General features: G+C 57.6%; 1 protein-coding gene across 1 annotated transcript; it reads right to left on the reverse strand.

Annotated features, from left to right (window-relative positions):
* Positions 1 to 57: 57 nt before the first annotated feature.
* On the reverse strand, positions 58 to 16,609 carry PDK2 (pyruvate dehydrogenase kinase 2). The gene is made up of 11 exons (XM_028520257.2): positions 16,296 to 16,609; positions 14,334 to 14,475; positions 5,091 to 5,162; positions 4,576 to 4,760; positions 4,215 to 4,304; positions 3,970 to 4,047; positions 2,961 to 3,037; positions 2,747 to 2,845; positions 2,449 to 2,556; positions 1,741 to 1,854; positions 58 to 1,183 (listed from the first exon to the last, which is right to left on the reverse strand). The coding sequence occupies exons 1-11, from the start codon at positions 16,411 to 16,413 to the stop codon at positions 1,043 to 1,045; spliced, it is 1,224 nt and encodes a 407-aa protein (XP_028376058.1). The 5' UTR covers positions 16,414 to 16,609; the 3' UTR covers positions 58 to 1,042.
* Between the last annotated feature and the right edge of the window lie 2,359 nt (positions 16,610 to 18,968).

An 18,968-nucleotide genomic window follows, 5' to 3' on the forward strand; every position in this document is an offset into this window, starting at 1 on the left:
TACGTTGGTCTTTTGTCGTGGATCTCCCGGCCCCCAGGAAGGCAGCCAGGCCAAATGCTCATTGGCTCTCCTCTTTACTGTGGATGTCACTGTCACCATCACAGCCACTGGGAGGGGCACACAACTTCAACCCCCTGTGTGCTAAGGGGAGGGACAGGGGCACTCGGGGGCTATAAAACTAGCTATGTACACAGAGCATTCTAGGGAGAGGGGCCCCCCCATGCACGCACGTGTCCGGGCACGGTGGGAGTTGGGGTCTGGGGCTCAGGCGGACGGTGGGGATGTGAGGTGGGCAGGCGGGTGTGTGCACATGAGGACGTTCGAGGAAGGGCTTGGGGGGCTGCAGACACACTGGGGGGGCCGCCTGCGGGGCTGCAAGCAGCCTGGCTGGGCGCGTACCTCTGGGTCTTCCCAGGTTCTTCCACTTCAAGGGTGAGGTCCTGGTAAGAACTCCCCCCCTCCCTCCTGATCTTGACCTGAAGCTCAGAGGTCAAGGAGGGAGTGGCTGGCACTCCAGGTCCCTGCCCTGCCTGGGGCCCAAGGGTGCAATGCCTTTCCCCACCCGCCGAGCGCCTCTGTAACTAACACTGACACGGGACCGGGCTGGGGTACCTGGGGTACCTGGGCACACTAAGGGAGTAAGGCAAGTAGGGGCATCTGTTTGGAAGACCCGGCTGTGGAGGGCAGTGAGGGGGACCCAGGACCCCTGGCAGGACAGTGGCAACACTGGTCTCAGAGAGGGGGACTGCCGTGGAAACGTATCTCTGGGACACCTCAGCAGGGTGGACACATCCCCCGACCCTCAGGGACTGCTCACAGAGATCGGACACTGGGGAGACCACCTGAGGATCTCCACAGAGACGCAGATTGGCACTTAGGGGCTACCACCAACTGGTCACTGCAGTGACTTCCACAGAGACAGAAGCTGGTCACCAGGAGGAGTCTCCCCGACCTGGGGTGGGGTGGGGAGGGTAACCGCGGCGGCTGGTCCCAGAGACGGCAAGCAGTCCATCCTCGCCGCTGCGGAAGAGCAGGGCGACTCCTAGCTGACACGGTACGTGGACGTGTTCTTGGGCTCCGTGCTGGGCACACACCAGTCGCCCGCCTCCTGGATGGTCTGGTAGTGGCGCCAGGCTGACTTGTTGTAGACGGGCAGGCGCTCCACCGAGTCCGTGGACAGGGCCTGGGGAGCAGCAGGCTCAGCCTCTCCCACGGCCCTGTGCTCTGCCCACCCAGCACGCCACCCTGGCCCCCAGGTGGGCTGCGGCAGCCTCTGACTGCGGCCCGTGCGGCAGCCCCACCAAGTGGGAGACCCTGGCTGAGACTCCCAACCTTGACCCAGGAAGGCCCTCAGAAGGGCCTGTCCCTCTGAGTCTTGCTCCCGCCCACTCAAGGTGGCTGCTCACTTAAAGGGTCAAGGAGGGAGAGGGAGGAGGCTGGGCAGCGTATTCCTGCAGGCCACCAACTCCGGGCCTGCATCTCCTCCTGAGCTGAGTGACAAATTCTCCACGGTTCCCCCTTCCCTCTGGGCTCCCAGAACAGGGGTCTCAGTCACGGACTGTGAGCTCCCTGGCGGTGCCTGCCAACCCCGGAGCGCCTGGGGGCTGGGGCCTGCAGCTCTGCTCTGGGTCTCAGTCCGGAATCGGGAAGGGGCCGCAGGGACGGCAAAGAGATCTGCCAGCAGGCCGACCCTGCTGGACCCATCAGCAAGCCCCGCTGGCCGCGGGCCAGGCCCCTCACCTTGAGATAGATGACGGCGTCCGTCCCGAAGCCCTCCATGGAGAAGAGCTGCAGGTCCCCCTGGAAGTACTTGGCGTAGAGGCGGGAAATGGGGAGCCCATACCCAAAGCCAGCCTGCAGGGGGCAGGAAGGGAGCGCAATGAGGAGGCTGGCGCTGCAGTGGTGGGTGGTGGGTACACTGAACGGAGTGCAGGGGGGTTCCCAGAACCGGGCGGGGCGGGGCGGGGCGAGAGGACACCAGGAGGGAAGGCTCCGAGGCAAGAGAGGCAAGAGGGGAGCCCTGGGATGAGGGAAGTCAGTCAGGGGGCAGGGGGGAAGGAGGCAAGCTGGGGAGGCACAGCGGGGGTCAGGGGAGTTAGCAGGGCAGGGAGAGGGCGTCTGGGTGGGTCTCGGGCTCCTCTGAGTCTCATCCTCCTAGACCCAGCTCTACTCCCCGGTGCACGGACAGGGAGATGTTAGTGAACAATGATCAGGGACTTTGTGGGGGAGATGGGGAGAGCTAAGGGAAGGTCAGAGACAGACCCCCCCAGACAGGTGGGGCAGGCTGGGCAGAGGCGACTGACATCGCACGGCCATGTGAGAATGGAGAGACCACAGGAGAGAAGGAAGCAAGAGACGGGGAAGAGTGACAACTGGAAAAGAAGAGACGAAGAGACAGGCGGGCACCCTGCAGGAGGCAGGAAGGGAGTTGGAAGAAAGCCGCCTCACCAGCGGGGTCCCCCCGGTGCCGGGCTGGGGGGTGGGTGCTGTGGAGTACATGTAGCTGAAGAGCTGTTCGATCTTCCTCAAGGGGACACCCCCGCCGCGGTCACTCATCTGGGGGAGAAGAGACGAGTCAGGGGCTCTCCAGACCCACGTGCCACGTAGCTCCGCCCCTCAGCCCCTTGACCTTCTGCTGGGTTTCCTAGCCCCCAGAGTCCTCCCGAGTCCATCTCCTGGCAGGAGGGAAGCCCCACCACCAACCCCCACCACTGCTCTCTGGCCTCTGAAGTCCAGGGACACATACTTTGATGGACAGATCCTCCTCGCCCAAGGCCACCATGACCTTGACCGGTGGGAGAACAAGGCTGGACTCATGACTTTCCACAGTTGCTCGCATGGCATTCTGGGGAGGGAAGGGGTAAGAGAGGGGTGAGAGAAGCCCAGCCTTGACTGCCCCGCCCCCACCCCAGGCCAAGCTCCCCACCACTACCACAAAGCGCCATCCCCGGCCTCCTCACCTTGAAGAGCTCAAAAAGCATGTGGTAGAGGTGGGACGGGACATAAACCATGTGAATTGGCTGTTTGGAGTTGGATGCTGCCGGGAAGTCAAGGCCATTCATTGATCAGGAGATTGTCAAGAGGTCACCAATCAGCACTCACTCACTCAGCAGCTGGCACCCAGCACTCAGCCACCACCTGTCAGCTATCCACCGGCTCATCCGTGCACCCAGCACTCACTGCTCCACTTACGCACTCACTCAGGGCCCATTGACCATCTATCCACTATACAATGTTCACTGTCCAGTACACAATGTCCATCCGTGCGTCCGTCTATCCACCCATTGTGTCCATTCAATATCCATTAACTCCGCTACCCACCTATCCAGTGTCCACTCAACCATCCAATGGTCCTTCAGTCTGAGCATCTGTTCAGACATCTACCCTCACCACCCACCTATCCATTCAGAGTCCACATCCGTGCTTCCATTCACCCCGTTTACCCACCCATCTATTCACCATTCACACATTCCAGCAGGATCTGTCTGTACTCCATCCAGCCTACTACCCTTCGCCTGGACACTAGCATCCCCTGGAGAGCTCCTGCACCCTGCGGGGGGCAGGCAGGGGGACTGCACAGGGGATTCCGCCCCCAGGCTCCTGCTCCCCGGGAATCACACTAGCCTGGGGTTTCTTTGAGTTAGGGACCACATCTTCCTGGTGTCTGGCACAGAGCTTTGTGGGCAGCAGGAGCTCGACAAAAGTGCCGAGGATGGGTGAGTGAAGGACTGACTCTCAAGCCCTGTGTTGGGCGGTGGGGACAGAAAGATACACCACATTCAGCCCTACCCCCTTAGAAACTCAAGTCTAGAAAGTGGCCTATCTCTGCCCGTCAGTCTTGGTCCCTTGTAACTCACACAGTGCGACACAGAGGTGCAGCTGGGACAGGCGGGCACCTACCTGTCTGACTGTGTCAGACAGACACACACACACACACACACACACACACACAGAGCCCTGCTCGCTCACCATTGATCTCCTGGATCTCCAGGTCAGGTGAGGCCATGTAATACTTGTCACACAGGAGCTTGGCCATGTCATAGGCATCTACGAGGAGAGAGAGGCCACTCAGGGGATGGGGTGGCCCACTGGCACGTGGTCCTCTCGGCAGCACCACTAGGCATCACCTGCAGTAAGCCCACGGGGACAAGGCCCCACGCCCGCCCGCTGAAGAATGGGCTACCTTCCAGCCGGGCACGCCCGGGACGGCTTACCTTTCACCACGTTGGAGATGTTGCAGTTGGGGTCAATGCTGCCGATGTGTTTGGGGTGGGCCGGGTTGGTGCTGCCGTCGAAGATCAGGGCTGCGGCGGGAAGGAGGGTGCTGCCGCCGGGGGTGCAGAGCCATCCTGCTCCTCCTCCTCCTCCCCCCCGGGGCTCTCCCCCTCCACCGCTATTCCTAACGCCTCTGACCCTGAGTGGCATCCCCTCCCCACCCTCCCGCTCTCTCCTCTAACCCTGACCCCTCCCATAGGAGTTTTGTGTCTGCCACACTGAACACTTTTTAAAGGGGACGCCGTTTCGCGTTCTGTCAACAGTGAAAGCGGTGACTGTGGGGGCCGCCCGCCGGCTCACTGTGCTGGTTGATGAGCATGCGGATGGAGATGCGGCTGAGGTAGAAGCGGTCCAGGAAGTACTGGATGTTCTGGTTGGACACGGGGTCGTCGCCGTAGGCGTCCTTGTACTCCAGCACGCCCTGCGCCATGGTGGGCACCACGTCATTGTGGCGGTTCCGGATGGTGACCAGGGCCTCGGTGAACCTGGGGGGAGGGCAGACGTCGGCCCCTACCCAGGCCCAGTCCTGGGCCTGGGGACGCCCCTCGAACTCTCTTCCACTTCTGACCCCCTCCGCACGGCGTCTTCACCCACTCGACCCTTCCCACCCCAAAGACGATCACGCAGCGCCCACCCCATTCCCCCCACTCCAAGCCCACCCTGACTCTCCCACTGCCTGCCTGAGAGACGGGGGGCTCCCCAGGGGCAGGGGTCATTTCTTTCATCGCACTGGCACCTCTGCCCCTGGGACTGGGGTCGCAGATGCCGCTCGTGTGCACCTGCCCACCCTGTCCCCAACCAGGGCCCTCACTCACTGGTTCAGGGTATGATGGTCCTCTGGGTCCTTGTCCAGGAACTCCATGATGTCCAGGAGACTCTGGACATACCTGGGGCAGAGAGGGACATGGCCTCAGCTCTGAGCGGGCCCCCTGCCCACCTGGCTCGGCTGTGCCCCTCCTGTGGGCACCACCCAGAGCTGCACCGGCTGATCGCCAGCTGCACACAAATTCTCTCCCTCTCCACCATCTGAGTGTGGGTCTCCCTGACGGCACAGCGAGGCAGGCGAGAAAACCTCCGATGTGGTCATCCCCTTAGAGGGCCCTGGCTTTGGAATCCCAGAATGGGAGTCTTAGAAGGGCCTTGCAGACCATGCCATCCACGGGGTGTCGGAGGAGCAGACAGGCCCAGATGGGGCAGGGGACACTTGACCGAGGGCCAGCAGTGAGAGAAGGTGGAGGCAAGTCACTCTACCTCCCCGAGCGCCGTCAGGGGAACAGATCTCACTGTCCGACAGGCTGCTGCATGCCATGGGCACAGCAGGCAGCGTGGCCAGCCCAGGGCCCCCCCAGAGCAGAGATTCAGGGAGGAGGATGGCAGACCACACCCCTGACTCCGGACAGGGTGGGTCTGGGCTGGACACCAGAGTCGTGCCATCTGCCTAGGGCGCTGGGTTAAATGGCAGGCAGGAAGGACCCAGGGTGGGGTGGGAGGGCCCAGCTCTGCAGGCCCAGCTCTGCAGGCCCGAGGGCTCGCTCTACTCCAAAGGACCCAGCAGGGATAGGCTCGCTCCCTGCGCCCCTCCTGCGGTAGGCCTGGTCAGGATCTAGAAAAGGGCGGGCCAACCAAAGGGAGTGCAGGGAAGCCCTGACTCTCAGGCAGCAGGAGGCTACTACCTTCTGCAAGGGAGTCAGGCCTACCCAGGCAGCCGGTGGTAACAACCTGGAACCATGCCCCCACCCCCCTGAGCCAGGACACCCACCCTTCCCGGATAACACGCCCAGCTTGCAGCTTGTTCTACTGCAGAAGGCCGGAGAGCTGAGCCTCTGGGGCAGGAACACTTGAGACAATAGGAAGGAGCAGCTGCCTGCAGCCCTGAGCAGGGAGGGCCCCTGGGGCTTACCAGTCTCTCTAGAAAAGGCCCTACCCTCTCTTGCTTAAGACAGGAGAGAAGAGGGTGAGAGAGCTCGTTTTGAAGCTGGCTCTGCTGGGTCCCAGTCCTCCCTCTTCCACCTTGAGCTGTGTGGCCCTGGGGAAGTCATGGAACCTCTCTGGGCCTGAGTTTCCTCATCAGGAAAAGGGACGGTTTTAGACTTACTGCTATCGCTGCTTTTTGGTGAGGACTGAATGTGATCAGCAGCACAATGCCTAGTACACAGTGAGCACTCTCTAAAAGTTTGCTCTTGTTACGAATGGTGGCTCAAACATTGTCAACAGCTGAGTGCATCCTCTGAGTCCCCAGGTGGCATGTGACACCTTCCTCCTGAATGTACTGGGCACAGGCTCTGAATCACACCATGTTTTATTCTTTTCTAATATATTTATCGATTATGCTATTACAGTTATCCCAATTTTCCCCCCTTTGCCTCCTTCTACCTGGTACCCACCTTTCCCTCCAGCAACCCCCCCCCCCAGTACATGTCTATGGGTCATGCATGTAAGTTTTTTGGCTTCTCTATTTCCTATACTGTTCTCAACATCCCGTGTCTATTTTGTACCTTCCATTTATGCTTCTTAATCCCTGCACCTTTTCTTCCATTCTCCCCCTTCCCGCTCCCAGCTGATAAACCTCCAAATGATCCCCATTTCTGTAATTCTGTTCCTGTTTTTGTTGCTTGCTTAGTTTGTTTTTTTTAGATTCAGCTGTTGATAGTTGTGAATTTGTTGCCATTTTAATGTTCATAGTTTTGATCTTCTTCTTTTTCTTAAGTAAGTCCCTTTAACATTTCATATGATGAGGGCTTGGTGATGATGAACTCCTTCAGCTTTACTTTGTCCTGGAAGCACTTTATCTGCCCTTCCATTCTAAATGATAGCTTTGCTGGGTAGAGTGATCTAGGTGGTAGGTCCTTGCTTTTCATCACTTTGAATACTTCTTGCCAGTCCTTTCTTGCCTGCAAAGTTTCTTTTGAGAAATCAGCTGACAGTCTTACAGGAACTCCTTTGTAGGTAACTCTCTGCTTTTCTCTTGCTGCTCTTAGAATTCTCTCCTTATCTTTAACCTTTGGCATTTTGATTATGATGTGTCTTGATGTGGTCCTCTTTGGGTCCAATTCGTTTGGGATTCTCTATACCTCCGGGACTTGTATGTCTATTTCCTTCACCAAATGAGGGAAGTTTTCTTTCATGATTTCTTCAAGTAAGTTTTCAATTTCTTGCTCTTCCTCTTCTTCTTGCATCCCTGATTCAGAAGTTGGTAGGTTTGGAAATGTCCCAGAGAGTCCTTATACTATCCTTGTTTTCTAAAAAATTCTTTTTTCTCCTTGCTGTTCTGGTTGAATGCTTATTTCTTCCTCATGTTCCAAATCATTGATTTGAATCCTGCCCCCCCCACTCCACTGATGGTTCCCTGTAGATTTTTATTTCACTTAGTGTGACCTTCATTTCTTCCTCTGTGTTGCTGCCACACTCAATGAGGTCTTTGAGCGTCCTGACCACCAGTGTTTTGAACTCGGCATCTGAAGGTCGGTTATCTCCATCTTGTTCAGTTCTTTTTCCTGGGGCTTTGTTCTGTTCTTTCATTTGGGCCATATTTCTTTGTGTCCTCAACTTGGCAGCCTCCCTGTGTTTGTTTCTGTGTATTAGGCAGAGCTGCTTTGACTCCTTGTCTTAGTAGCGTGGCCTGTTGTAGAAAAGACACCTGCAAAGTGTGTGGGGTGTAGCCTTAGGTCATCGCCAGGGTGGAGCAACCTGCTTCACCACTTTACGGCTCTGTGTGGGGGGAAGACGTGGAGAGGGGACAGTGCCGCTGCCTGGCTTCTGGAGGAGTGCCCGGCACTCACACCGTTTCCAGTCGCTTCGCCCACTTTCCATATGCGACTGGCACACTTCCAGCTGTTGCCCTGCTGGTGGATCCCAGAGTGGGTGGGTTTACATATGTTCTAAGCCTGCGCGGGCCCTTTAAGCTGAGTCTCCCGAAAATCTGTCAGTTTCTCCTTCTAGCTTGGGGCTGGGACTGCTTGCTCCCAAGGTCTCTCTCCTGATACTCACCCACCATTCGCAGATATGCGATCATCCATCCTGCCTCTGCCTCTCCGGGCCACACAGAGTCTCCGCCCCTCTCTGCCTCCTGCCATGACTCTGCCCCTCCTACCCATCTGGATGAACGTGTTTTCTTTAAATCCTCGGCTGTGTCCGGACTTCCACATAGCTCAATATTCTGACGGTTCCGGGTGTTAATTTGTTTTGCGCTCTAGTTGTAATTCTTTCTGTGGTTGTGCAAGGAGGCGAAGCACATGTCTAACTACGCCTCCGTCTTGACCAGTGAATCATGCCGTGTTTTATCCATCGTGCTCCAGCCGGCCATTGGTGTCGGGAACGGTGCTGTCCCAGTCCTGGTGCGCCCCACCCCTGACAGGGGGCAGCACACACACTGATGGGGGAAGCCCAGAGAGCAGGCGAGATCGGGTTCCCCTCGGCAGCCCCCACCTTCCCTGCAGCCCCAGCAGACACAGTGGCACTCCTAGAGCCTTGCCTCCTGGAGGATAATGACAGCCAATAGTTACATAGTATCCATCAGTGCCCACCTGTCTCAGAATCTACCCTGGGCTGCTCATCTCCGGGTTGTCTTGATGGGTCGTCTTGATGAGCGTACAGCCCAGGAAGTCTTCACTTAACGTGGTTACATTGTCTGTGACTTTAAGCAAAACATGGTAGCAAAACCAGTTTACCACAGGCTGACCGAGGTAAACAAGAGTTGAATTCCTACAGCATCTCATCCATGTCATAATGAAATGACACAGAATGCAGCAATGGTTTCCGAGGACCTGCAGTATAGTCCCCTTTCTGCAGACAAGGAGACCAGCTCCGAGAGGGCAGGGGATAGGCCCCGGGCCACAGAGTCAGCAGCTGTGCCGGGATTCAAACCCAGGTCTGTCTGATGTCAGGCCCACAGCACACGGCCAACTGTTCGTCGTCTGCGCTGGCCCCCAACAGTGACGCTGATGTCAATGGTCATGGCAGGCAGCATTTCCTGGGCACCGGCCTTGTGCCAGGGTGCTGCTCCATGCTCCCCTGCTCCCCCACTTCCTCCTCCACCATTACCCTGTAAGGTGGGTGCTACTGGTAGCCCCAGTTTACAGATGAGGAAGTTATCCTGTAAAGTGAGGATTCTCTCTCTCAGGCATGTGTGACTCCGATGCCTTGTTCCCTGATCCTGCCCAGGATAAAGCTTGTGCTCACGTGATTCTTGGAGGGAGAGGGGGTTTGGGGGGAGGACCTACAAGTGTGCAATGCTGGGGGCAAGTAGAGAGGGAAAGGCGAGCAGACCAGCTGGAGAGTGGGGGTCCCGGAACCCATTCCTGAGACCCAGAGGGCAGGCAGAGAGAGAGGGGTAGGAGCCAGGAGGCCTTGCCCAGCTCGGTGATGCTTGACCAGGTGCAGGGAGCGGGGTGGGGTCAAAGTCCCAGCACCCAAGGGTGTGTGTGTGTAACTGTTCTGGCTGCTAGCACCACCCCTCCGTGTCTGCCTAGTGAACCCGAGAGGACAGAAACAGGGCCCGGTCACGTGGCCAGGGAAGTGCAGCAAAGGGCACCAGGGTGGACTGGCAGCAGGCAGTGCCTGCCGGTGCAGGTATGGGGAGAGCTGCCAGCCCCTGGCCTCCGGCTCCGGGGCTGTGAAGCAGGGTTTAGGGTCCTGGCCCAGCTCCCTCATAGGGCGGTGCCTGCAGGGGAGTAGTGCTCGGATCCTCTAGGAAGGGGGAGCAGAGGATGAGAAGGATTCTCCCAGGGGACTCCAGTCCTGGCCTGAAGCCCCGCCATGGGCCTGGCACACCCAAGGCTAAAGGCCAGATCTTGGCTGTAAGGGGACAGTCCCTGGGGCTGGAGCCACACTGACTGGGCGACACGGACCGCGGAGGGCCAGAGAAAGAACAGCCCTCAGACACGGGAGGCCTGGGAGCAGTGGTGCAATGACAGAGGAGTCACTTCAGGTTTATACATGCCCTGGGCAGGCAGAGCAGGCAGTGGGGCCCTGACACCGTGCGTGCATGTGTGGGGAAGGCCTGGGCCGGCCAACCCCGCAGTAAGCAAGGCCTCCCAAGACTCCCTTGATGAGATCTGGAGCTCCACCCACCCCAGCCCCTAAACCCTGCCTTTTGAGGCTTTCGAGCCAGTCCAGAGCCCTGGACTGGGGAGGCGGGAGGGGTGGAATGCAGGGGAGGAGGAGGAGGAGTGAGTGTGGGCATGCGTGTGTGTGCGTGTGTGTGTAGGAATGCTGGAATGAGCAAGCACTGTGGGGAGGAGGTGTGCAGAGGCTCGTATGGACGCAGGAGGGAGCACTGAGTGACTGGAGGCGTGTGCATATTCTGTGTGCCACAGGTGTATGCGAGTGTGTGTGCACCATGCACTAGTGTACATAGCCACTGGGATGAGGATGTGGATCAGGCGATGGCCGTGCCAGAAGGGGAGAGGTGACAGGTGTGTCCTGCATCTGGAAGCCACCCTGCAGAAGGGTGGTGTGGAAGGGAAGAAGGGGGCCCTGAGCCAGGCACACCTGTGCCCCGTAGCTGGCTGGGCCCTGAAGAGGCCCCTGAGCCGCTCAGGTCCCCATGTGTAGAATGGGGTCCACGGCAGTCGGCACTCGGCGGAGGCGATGCACGTTGCCAGTCTCCACTCTGATTGTGTAAGCAGCGGCGGAGGGAGCCAATGGGAGGGTTTGGCTGAAATCCCAGCTCTGTGCCTGGCGGAGCGGGCTCTGGACGCTGGGAGCCTGTGTGCTGCTGGTGGTTATTCTTTCTAAGGGCAAGGGCTCGTTCCTGCAGGGTGGGATGGGGGTCCTCCCTGGGCGGGGCTTGGGGTCTATACTTCTAGCTGGCAGGCAAAGAAGGTCCCTAAGAAGGTGCTGACCATGCGATATGGCCCCCCACCCTCTCCTTACGACCCCTACAAACACTCTTATTGGTGACAGGAGTGACTGGCTGTCACTGGGTTCTACTCCACAGCTCTCCCTCAGGTGCACATCCCCACCGGGTTCACACCCTCCCTCAGGCTGTCTCTTGCTCCTAGGAGGAGTCAAAGTCGCCCCTTTCATGCCCCAGCGACACCCGCCATCACACGAAATTCTGTGATGTGAGTCCTGCTTTCCCGCAGACCTGTGAGCGGGATCTCTGACTCCAGGCCACTGCCCCAGCATGCAGCGCTCGGCCTTGCCCTCCGGCTCACACAGCCGGGGCTGGAATCCCGCCCCCCTCCCCCCCCCACTCTCCGAGTGATCTCAGACAAGGCTCTTAATCCCTCCGAACCCCAGTCACTCATCTATAAAATGGGGATAATAGTGAGGCCTGCTCCCTCAGGCTGCTCTGAAGGTGAAACAGTTAATACGTGGCCACACCTGGGACGGTTTCTGATGCGCAGCAGGCCCTCCAGGTGTGTTTGCTTGGACACTGTCAAAGAGAACTTCTGCTCGACCTCATCCTCCCCGGCCTGGAGGTGGTGTGGCCCAGAAGTGATGCTGGGGACGTCCCTCGTGTTTAGAGACTTCCCGGCACTTTCACATCGAGTGGTGGCATTGGGCCCTTGCAAACAGCCTGGATCCCCATTTTACAGACGAGGAGACCGAGGCTCGCAGAGGCCACACGGTTGGCCAAGGACTCAGGGTCCAAGCAGCAAAGCCAAGCCTCAAAGTCAAGCATGCCGATGCCACACCCAGGGCTTCCCACCACCTTCCGGTCACTTCTAAAAGAGGGTCTCCCTACGCCAAGTTTGTCCAGCTGAGGTAGCTTATCAGGTTCATTTACAAGCAGGAATTCTCCACTTGCTGGCAGTGGCTCCCGCCCAGCGCCCCTCCCCAGCTGAGCAGAAACTGCATTAGCTACTACCCCATACTGACTATTAACCACCCCTACTGGCAGTCGTATAGGACCTTCCCATGTTCCAAAGGGGAGGTTTTGTTCCTTATTCATCAGACTCTGAGCCAAGGCCCTCTTGCCAGACTCCCGAGCAGGTCATCTTCCTCCTTGCATGCACACTCTGCCCACCTCCGCCGCCTCCATCACCCAAGCTGGCCGGGCATCTCCTGCAGAAGGAGGTCTGCACTCTCTCAGGGCAGCCGCCTCGTCCCTGTCAGGCAGTCCCTCCTTCCCTCACACCTCGGTCTCTCTGGCTGCAGCGGATGCCCATTCTGGAAACAATGCCGGCCGGCTGTCTCTTCAGTGGGTCAGACACTGCAGCAATCCCTTCGCCTGTTCTCCTCCGAGCAGAGTCTCCCACTGGGAAGTGCCCTCTCTTGTCTAACTCCACTCCCTCCTGCTGCTGGCTGGCATTACCGAGAGGGGAGTAAGTTGGGCCGAGCCTCCACATGTGGAACATTTCCAGGAAGGGACTTTGCGGGGGCTGAGGGACATCATGGGCGGTCCAGCAGCTCCCCGCCCCACCCTCCCCGCAGTCCCCTGGTTCTCCCAGGAAGGCTGTGTCCACGGAGGAGCCTGAGAAGCCATGTCCTGGAGTCAGGGACCAGCTGGAGAGGCAGCCACGTCCATCAGCCGGACAGAAACAGAGAAGCGGCAGGGAGAACAGATGGCACCTTCTGTCTCCTCCCCACGACTGCCACACCGCCCCCCCCCGTGGGGAAAGCTGGTGAGTGCGGAGGTCTTGCACCTGTGAGGGACCGGGCTCAGCGAGGGGTGACCTGGTTGGGCCACATGAAGATCATCTCTGCCCCCCAGCCCCACCTCCGCAGCTTTCCCTTATCGCACCATATGAACAAAGCAAGCTCTCCGATGCCCTAGCTGGGCACTGTCCTGCCTCCACGCCTCTGCACACCCAGTTCCTCTGGCCCGGACTGCCCTGCCCTTCCTTCTCAGTCTGGCTCACCGAGGCACCCTGTCAGGCCCAGGGACACGTGGCCTCCCCTACGAATTTCATATCCGTGTCAGCTTCCCCGCAACTTTCTGGTCCAACTAACATTCACTGCACGCAAAACGCTCTCCCTCCCATATCTCATTTAATCAGCATGCCGTGCGTATACAGATCCGCGCACAGAAAAAATGCTGGAAGAGCACCAACAAAACCTTACGGAGCCTTAACAGTGTTCGGCTGGTAGTGGTTGGCGTTCTCTTCTATCTGCTTTCCTTTGTTTTCCAAATGTCAAAGTGAACGTGTTACGCTTCCTCGATGAGGCGGGAAAAACCCCAATCGATGTTACCTTTAAATAATGCTTTTATTCTTAATTTAAGTAAAACTAACTCTTCGGCAGCTCACTGCTCCTACCACTGTCCATGCAGCACTTACTGCACCTTCTCTTACTCTCCCTTGGAAATTGCAGACTCCCTCAGTCTGCCCTTGGGCTCAGAGGCGGAGTGGAGTCCCGAGCCCAGAAGGAAACCCAGCCGGGCCACACCCACTACGGCCAGGACCAGGAAGAGATTTCTGCACAGGTGCTGCTAAGGGCTGACCGCGTTTAGCCACGAGCATGCCCAGCTACAGAGCAAACGTGTTTGCTTTTCATATGACTGGCATGGGCTCATGTCATCCAGTTACTTAACCCTGGACAGAGTTCTGCAGTGAGCTTTACTGAGAATTTTCCTCCACGACTGCCGCTGTGTGCCATAAACGTCTGATCTTTGCCCTCGGAAACCCTTTGGGCGTGGGTCCTCTGTCTATCTGAGTGCTTTCTGACATCCAAAACGGTCTGACCCGTAGGCAGGATGGTAACGTTTGAAGATTTGCTTCTTCCTGGTTTTCTGTTTCCCATAAAGCTGCCTCAGGTAAATACTACCCCGCAGAAGCTGGGTTTTCGGGACCAGGGCTGAGGGCGAATGGGCTGACCTGAGCCTGCTTTGGGGTTTTGGCTGTGAGAACGATTTTCTAGGTGGATCTGGGGTTTCCACAGAAAGGAGGGTGGTGAGTGTGGGGCCATCCCCCAGACACAAGGCTAAGAGCGTGATCTTCGTCCCTGCTCTGGCCTAGCATTTTGCGTGACTTTGAGTCAAGCCTCCCTAAGTCCTGTGCCTCCCCTCTGTCCCCGCCTCCGTCAAGGCTGCTGGGAGCATGGAGCCTCCATCTCTGAGCCCGGGGCCTCTGGCGATGGAGTGGGAGGTGTGGGGACCTAGCCAGGGGTCTCACCAGCTCTGCACCAGCTGCACCGAGGGTGTGCTCAGCACCCGGTCAGGAAGCAGGTTGATCTCTTTCATGATGTTGGCCAGGCGCACAGGCAGCTCTTGCCGGAGGAAGGTGAATGAGGTTTTCTCACAGGCATTACTGGAGCCTGGTGGGGGGGAGGGGGGAGAGGGGTGAGCCCACATAGCTGCAAACCATCAAAGCCGGAGGACATCTCAGGGGTCAGGTTGATAAAATCCTTCATTGCCTGAGGGTTCAGAGGAGAAGTGACCAGGGGGCACAGAGCAGGCAGCGAGGCCCTGCAGTGTTCTGACCTCCCCATCACCCAGTCTAACCCTTCGGGGAGTTGCATCCTCTCCTTACTCCCAGCTGAACCCCAGTTTCCCGCAGCTCTAGGGGGCAGGGCCACTCCCAGGCGCTAAGTCACCTCACTTCTCTTTGTTTCCCATCCAGCAGACCCCCCCTTTGGGGAAGTTGATCCAGGAGGGCAGAGCAGCCTGGGAAATCCATCCCTCCCCAGGGCTGGGTGATGGTCGAGGGGAGCTAAGCCCTGGACCACCGCAGCTGCAAGCTCTCAGCATCATCTCTGGCCTGGCCCATCTTCATCCAGGCTGGTCTTGATGCCCATGGTAGAGCTGCCTGCCTTGTATTAATACCCACCCACCTGCGAGGCAGACAGGAACAAAGGATGGCAACCCACATAGCTTGGTCCTCGGCCTGGCTTCAAGATGAAGAGGGTGATGGATTGAATGAGGCCACAGGCCAGCGTCAGGACACTTAGGTTCTAGTCCAGGTTCTGTTTCCAACCCTGTCACCCAGGACATGCCACCATCCTTCTAAAAGTCTCAGTATCCCCCACTGTACTATAAGTGGACGAAACTCCACTGTGAGCCCCTCCCAGCGGTGACATTTCTGTAATTGGGGTCCACCCAATCTGGACTCATCAGCTGCTAGGAGGGGGCACAAGAGGCTTTCCTACATGGGGGCAGCTCAAACAGGGCAGAGGGCAGGCCGCCAAGGCCAGGGAAACAGGTACTCTGTGTCCCCGCGGCCGCCTCCCTGCCCCCTCCCATCAATGACGCAGCTGTAACTTGAGCCAGATGCTGTCTCCTCAACTCTGGAGAGTCCTGGGCATCCCCTCCTAATCCCCTCGTGGCACTATGAAAATAGCACGTGGACAGACAGGGCGCACACAGTGTCTGTTTCAGTCACCACACTGACTGGCACATCCTTGCTCCTGCTCCAGAGCCACCCCCAGGATGCTGATGGTGGGTGATCCTGGCAGAGGAACCCAGGGGCAGTCGAGGGTGGGTACAAGCCACCTGACTCCATCTCATGATGCCCTGGGCCCCTGCCCAGCTGAGAACAAGCAGTCAGGACTGAGGGAATTTGATCTTCAAGTGTCCTTGCCCACTGTGACAGCTGGGGGCTGGCTCCTTCAATGGGTGGAGGTATCCTGGTCAGCGCCTCTCTCCTGGGTGCATTTTCTCCAACTGACCCCTTGGGGGCCCAGCCTAGGTCTCCTGCCAGGTGGCTGCACCTCCCAGGCTGCCTTGTTACTCCCACCAGCAATCCCCCCACTTCCTCGGTCTCCCACTCGTAAGAATCCACAGGATCCGTTATGCCTGAACACATCCTACTCCCTTCCTGCCCTTAGTATCACCACTTCGCTGCCCCTTACTCTCGGAGACCCCTCACGAAGCCTAGGAAGACACCTCAGAAAGCTCCTATGCAATGCCCCTCACTTCCCATTAATAGTCCAGTGGAGAGTTTCTACAGCTGGGGTACCCCAAACCCTTTCAGGCCCAGGGCTCCTTTCCTCCCTGGTAACCCTTTCCTGCCTGTTCCCCTCCAAGCAACCCTTCCTTGTGACTTCTCCCTTCATCCTTCTAGGCCAAGATCCCTACATTCGCCCCACCCAAGCCCCCGTGGGGCCCGGCGTCCAGCCGCCCCCTGCCCACTCCATACCGAAGTCCAGAAACTGCTTCATGGACAGCGGGGAGGGGGAGAACTTGCTGAAATGCTCGATGTACTTGGGCGCCCCTGCCAGGGACGCATTCTTCAACAGCGCGCGGATCCAGCGCATGGTGGCGGAACCGCGGCTCGAGTTCGGGCTCCTGTGCCCGTGCAGGTGGCTCTCGCGCTCGCCTCGGCTCGGCCCAGCCTCGCCCGGCCTAGCGGTTTCACCGCCTCCTCCCCTCCCGGCCCTGGCCGTCCTCCAGAACCTGGCCAATCGGCTGGAGGCGGCTCCCTGACGCCGCCAATGGCCGCTCACAAACAACTCTGGGACAGCCTATAGCCTCCCGCTCCGGCACGTGGCTTCCCCCGGCCCACCCCGTTCACCCGGGTTGGCTGGAGGAGGCCTGTTGTTTTCTTGAGACCGCGCGGAGAGCCCCGCCCCCTCGGCTCACCCCGCCCTCTTCCCTCCTGCCAGGGGTCCAACCGAGTTAACCCCTCCCTTCCAGAAGCCTATTATTATTCATCCTGCTTCAACACTTCTTCCTTTCCTCGCTCCTTCCCCGAATCTCCATCACTTGCCTCCCCTTCAATTGTCCTGGTAGCTTTCAAAGAATCCCTGTGCTCCCAGAGGGTCCTGTGTCACCTGTCCTGGTCCCCTACCTGTTCTGCTTCAGTGGGTTCCCAGTGCAGATGACAGTGACTATGAACGTTTCTAACTTGCTCAGGATTCAGGATCAGGATGCAAGCCCATGTACTCTCTCATACAGACTCAGCCTACTCATTCCACTAGATCCACTCACAAAGGAAGGTGGAGCGAGTGCCATCAGTGCTCTACCATCAGTGCTACGAGTGCAGTTTTCAAAACACCTTTTATTATTCCCTAGCTCCTTTGACTTGAGAAAGCAATCTTCTCCTCACTAGGCTCCCTTGGAGAAAGGTCCTAAAAGGTGATTGGTGCTGAAGGCCTGGGAGTCCCCCTTTCCCCAGCCGCACCTGCTCTCTGGTAGGGGCGTAGTGCGCCCTCTTGCGGTCGGACGTGGTATGTCTCCTCCTCTGACTCCCTCTTGTTGTTTTTGCTGTTTCACTGTTGAGTCAGCCGCCGGCACTTGCCAAGATCCTAATGCGTGTTAGGCTTTGTGCTGGGAGCAGGCAACACGCACAGGATTAAGGCACGGTCTCTTCCCTCGATCCTGTCATTCCTTATTTTGGAAATAGCTGCATAAGTAAATAATCAGACGAATCATTATAACAGAATGTGATTACAGACAACACTGAGCTATGTTCAAGGCTTCACATGGAAGAGGCTTTAACTGAATGAATAATAACCTATGTGCCAGGCACTGGTGCGTGTTCTCATTGAATTCTCCAGACAGCTTTACAGTGCTATTAGTATCTCCATCTTATCGATGAGGGAAGCGAGGCTCAGTAAACAGCAAATCGGAACTTGTTGACTTCCCTTGCTGACAGCGTTTCAGTGACTCCTCTCTCCCCTCCTCTCCCCCCACCCCCCTCTCTCCCTCTCTCTCTCTCTGACTGTCCACTTTTTACTGGAGCCTTTCAAGTTCTCACACGATCTGCTTTGGCTTAACTCTCCAGCCTCATTTCTCCGCACTGTCCTGCTCAGCTGCAGGCCATGCTTCTCCACTGCCTTGAGTCAGCCTCCAACCTCCCAGCTATTGCAAAATGCTGTCTCTCCTTTCTGGATCATTCTTTTATCTCACCTTCAGCTTCCCATTCTTCAGGTCCCTGACCCTACCGGCCTGGGTTATGGGCTCCCTCCAAGGGTTCCTTAGACCTCTTGAACTCAGCGCCATTGTAGCTCTTATCACCCTGAGTCGTAATCAGCTGCCGACTGATCTATCTGCCCCACTAGACTTTGAGCTCCAGGAGGGCAGGGCTGTGTCTGTCTTATTCACTGCACTGTCTCCAGCACCAGGAGCTGCACTCAGCACAGAGAAGGGCAAAGAAGGTAAAAAAAAAGAGTTGGGGTCACCAGGGAGACATGCCATAGAGGTATTGGGAGGACCACCAAACATCCCTCCAGCTAGCAATTGGGTCATTGATGATGTCGGTGAGTGCAGTCTTGAAGTTGCCCAGAAGAGTAGATGGGATACTATATATAAAAGCCCAGCCATGTGCCTGGCTCATAGTAAACAACCAATAAATGACAGTTATTACTACTATCACTGTCAAAACTAAAGTGACGAGGAAAAGGCAGTCATCTCAGAGGCAGGTGTGGGAGAGGGACAGAGGTTTCCCACGATCCTCCCCTTAGAGCTGGACTTCCATGATGTGGGCCCTGTGCTTTGACTACAATTCCTTCTGCGGAGATCGCTGCAGGGTAGTAACAGAAGTGGTGCGGTGTGCTGGATCGGTCAGCCAGGCTAGGTGATGCCGAGGGGACCAGCATCACCTCCGCAACCCCAAATTCCCGGCTATGTGTACAACATGGGTTGGGACTCAGACCAACAGAAGCTTTGTCTCAGCATAGGCCTTTCGGTGATACGAGAGCCAAGACCCTCTTCTGGGACACCCGGGAGGTGCCGCAGCTCCAGGAGCTCGAGCAGAGGGTCCTGTTGTAGGAAGTGGGCGTTGTTGCGTGTCTGCCATAATGTTTTTTTGCACAAAAGCCTAGAGACACCAAATCCAAAAGTGAATACGTATTCTCACGAGAGAGCATGT

This window comes from Phyllostomus discolor, chromosome 8 (assembly GCF_004126475.2).
Source record: "Phyllostomus discolor isolate MPI-MPIP mPhyDis1 chromosome 8, mPhyDis1.pri.v3, whole genome shotgun sequence".
Taxonomy (NCBI): Eukaryota; Metazoa; Chordata; class Mammalia; order Chiroptera; family Phyllostomidae; genus Phyllostomus; species Phyllostomus discolor.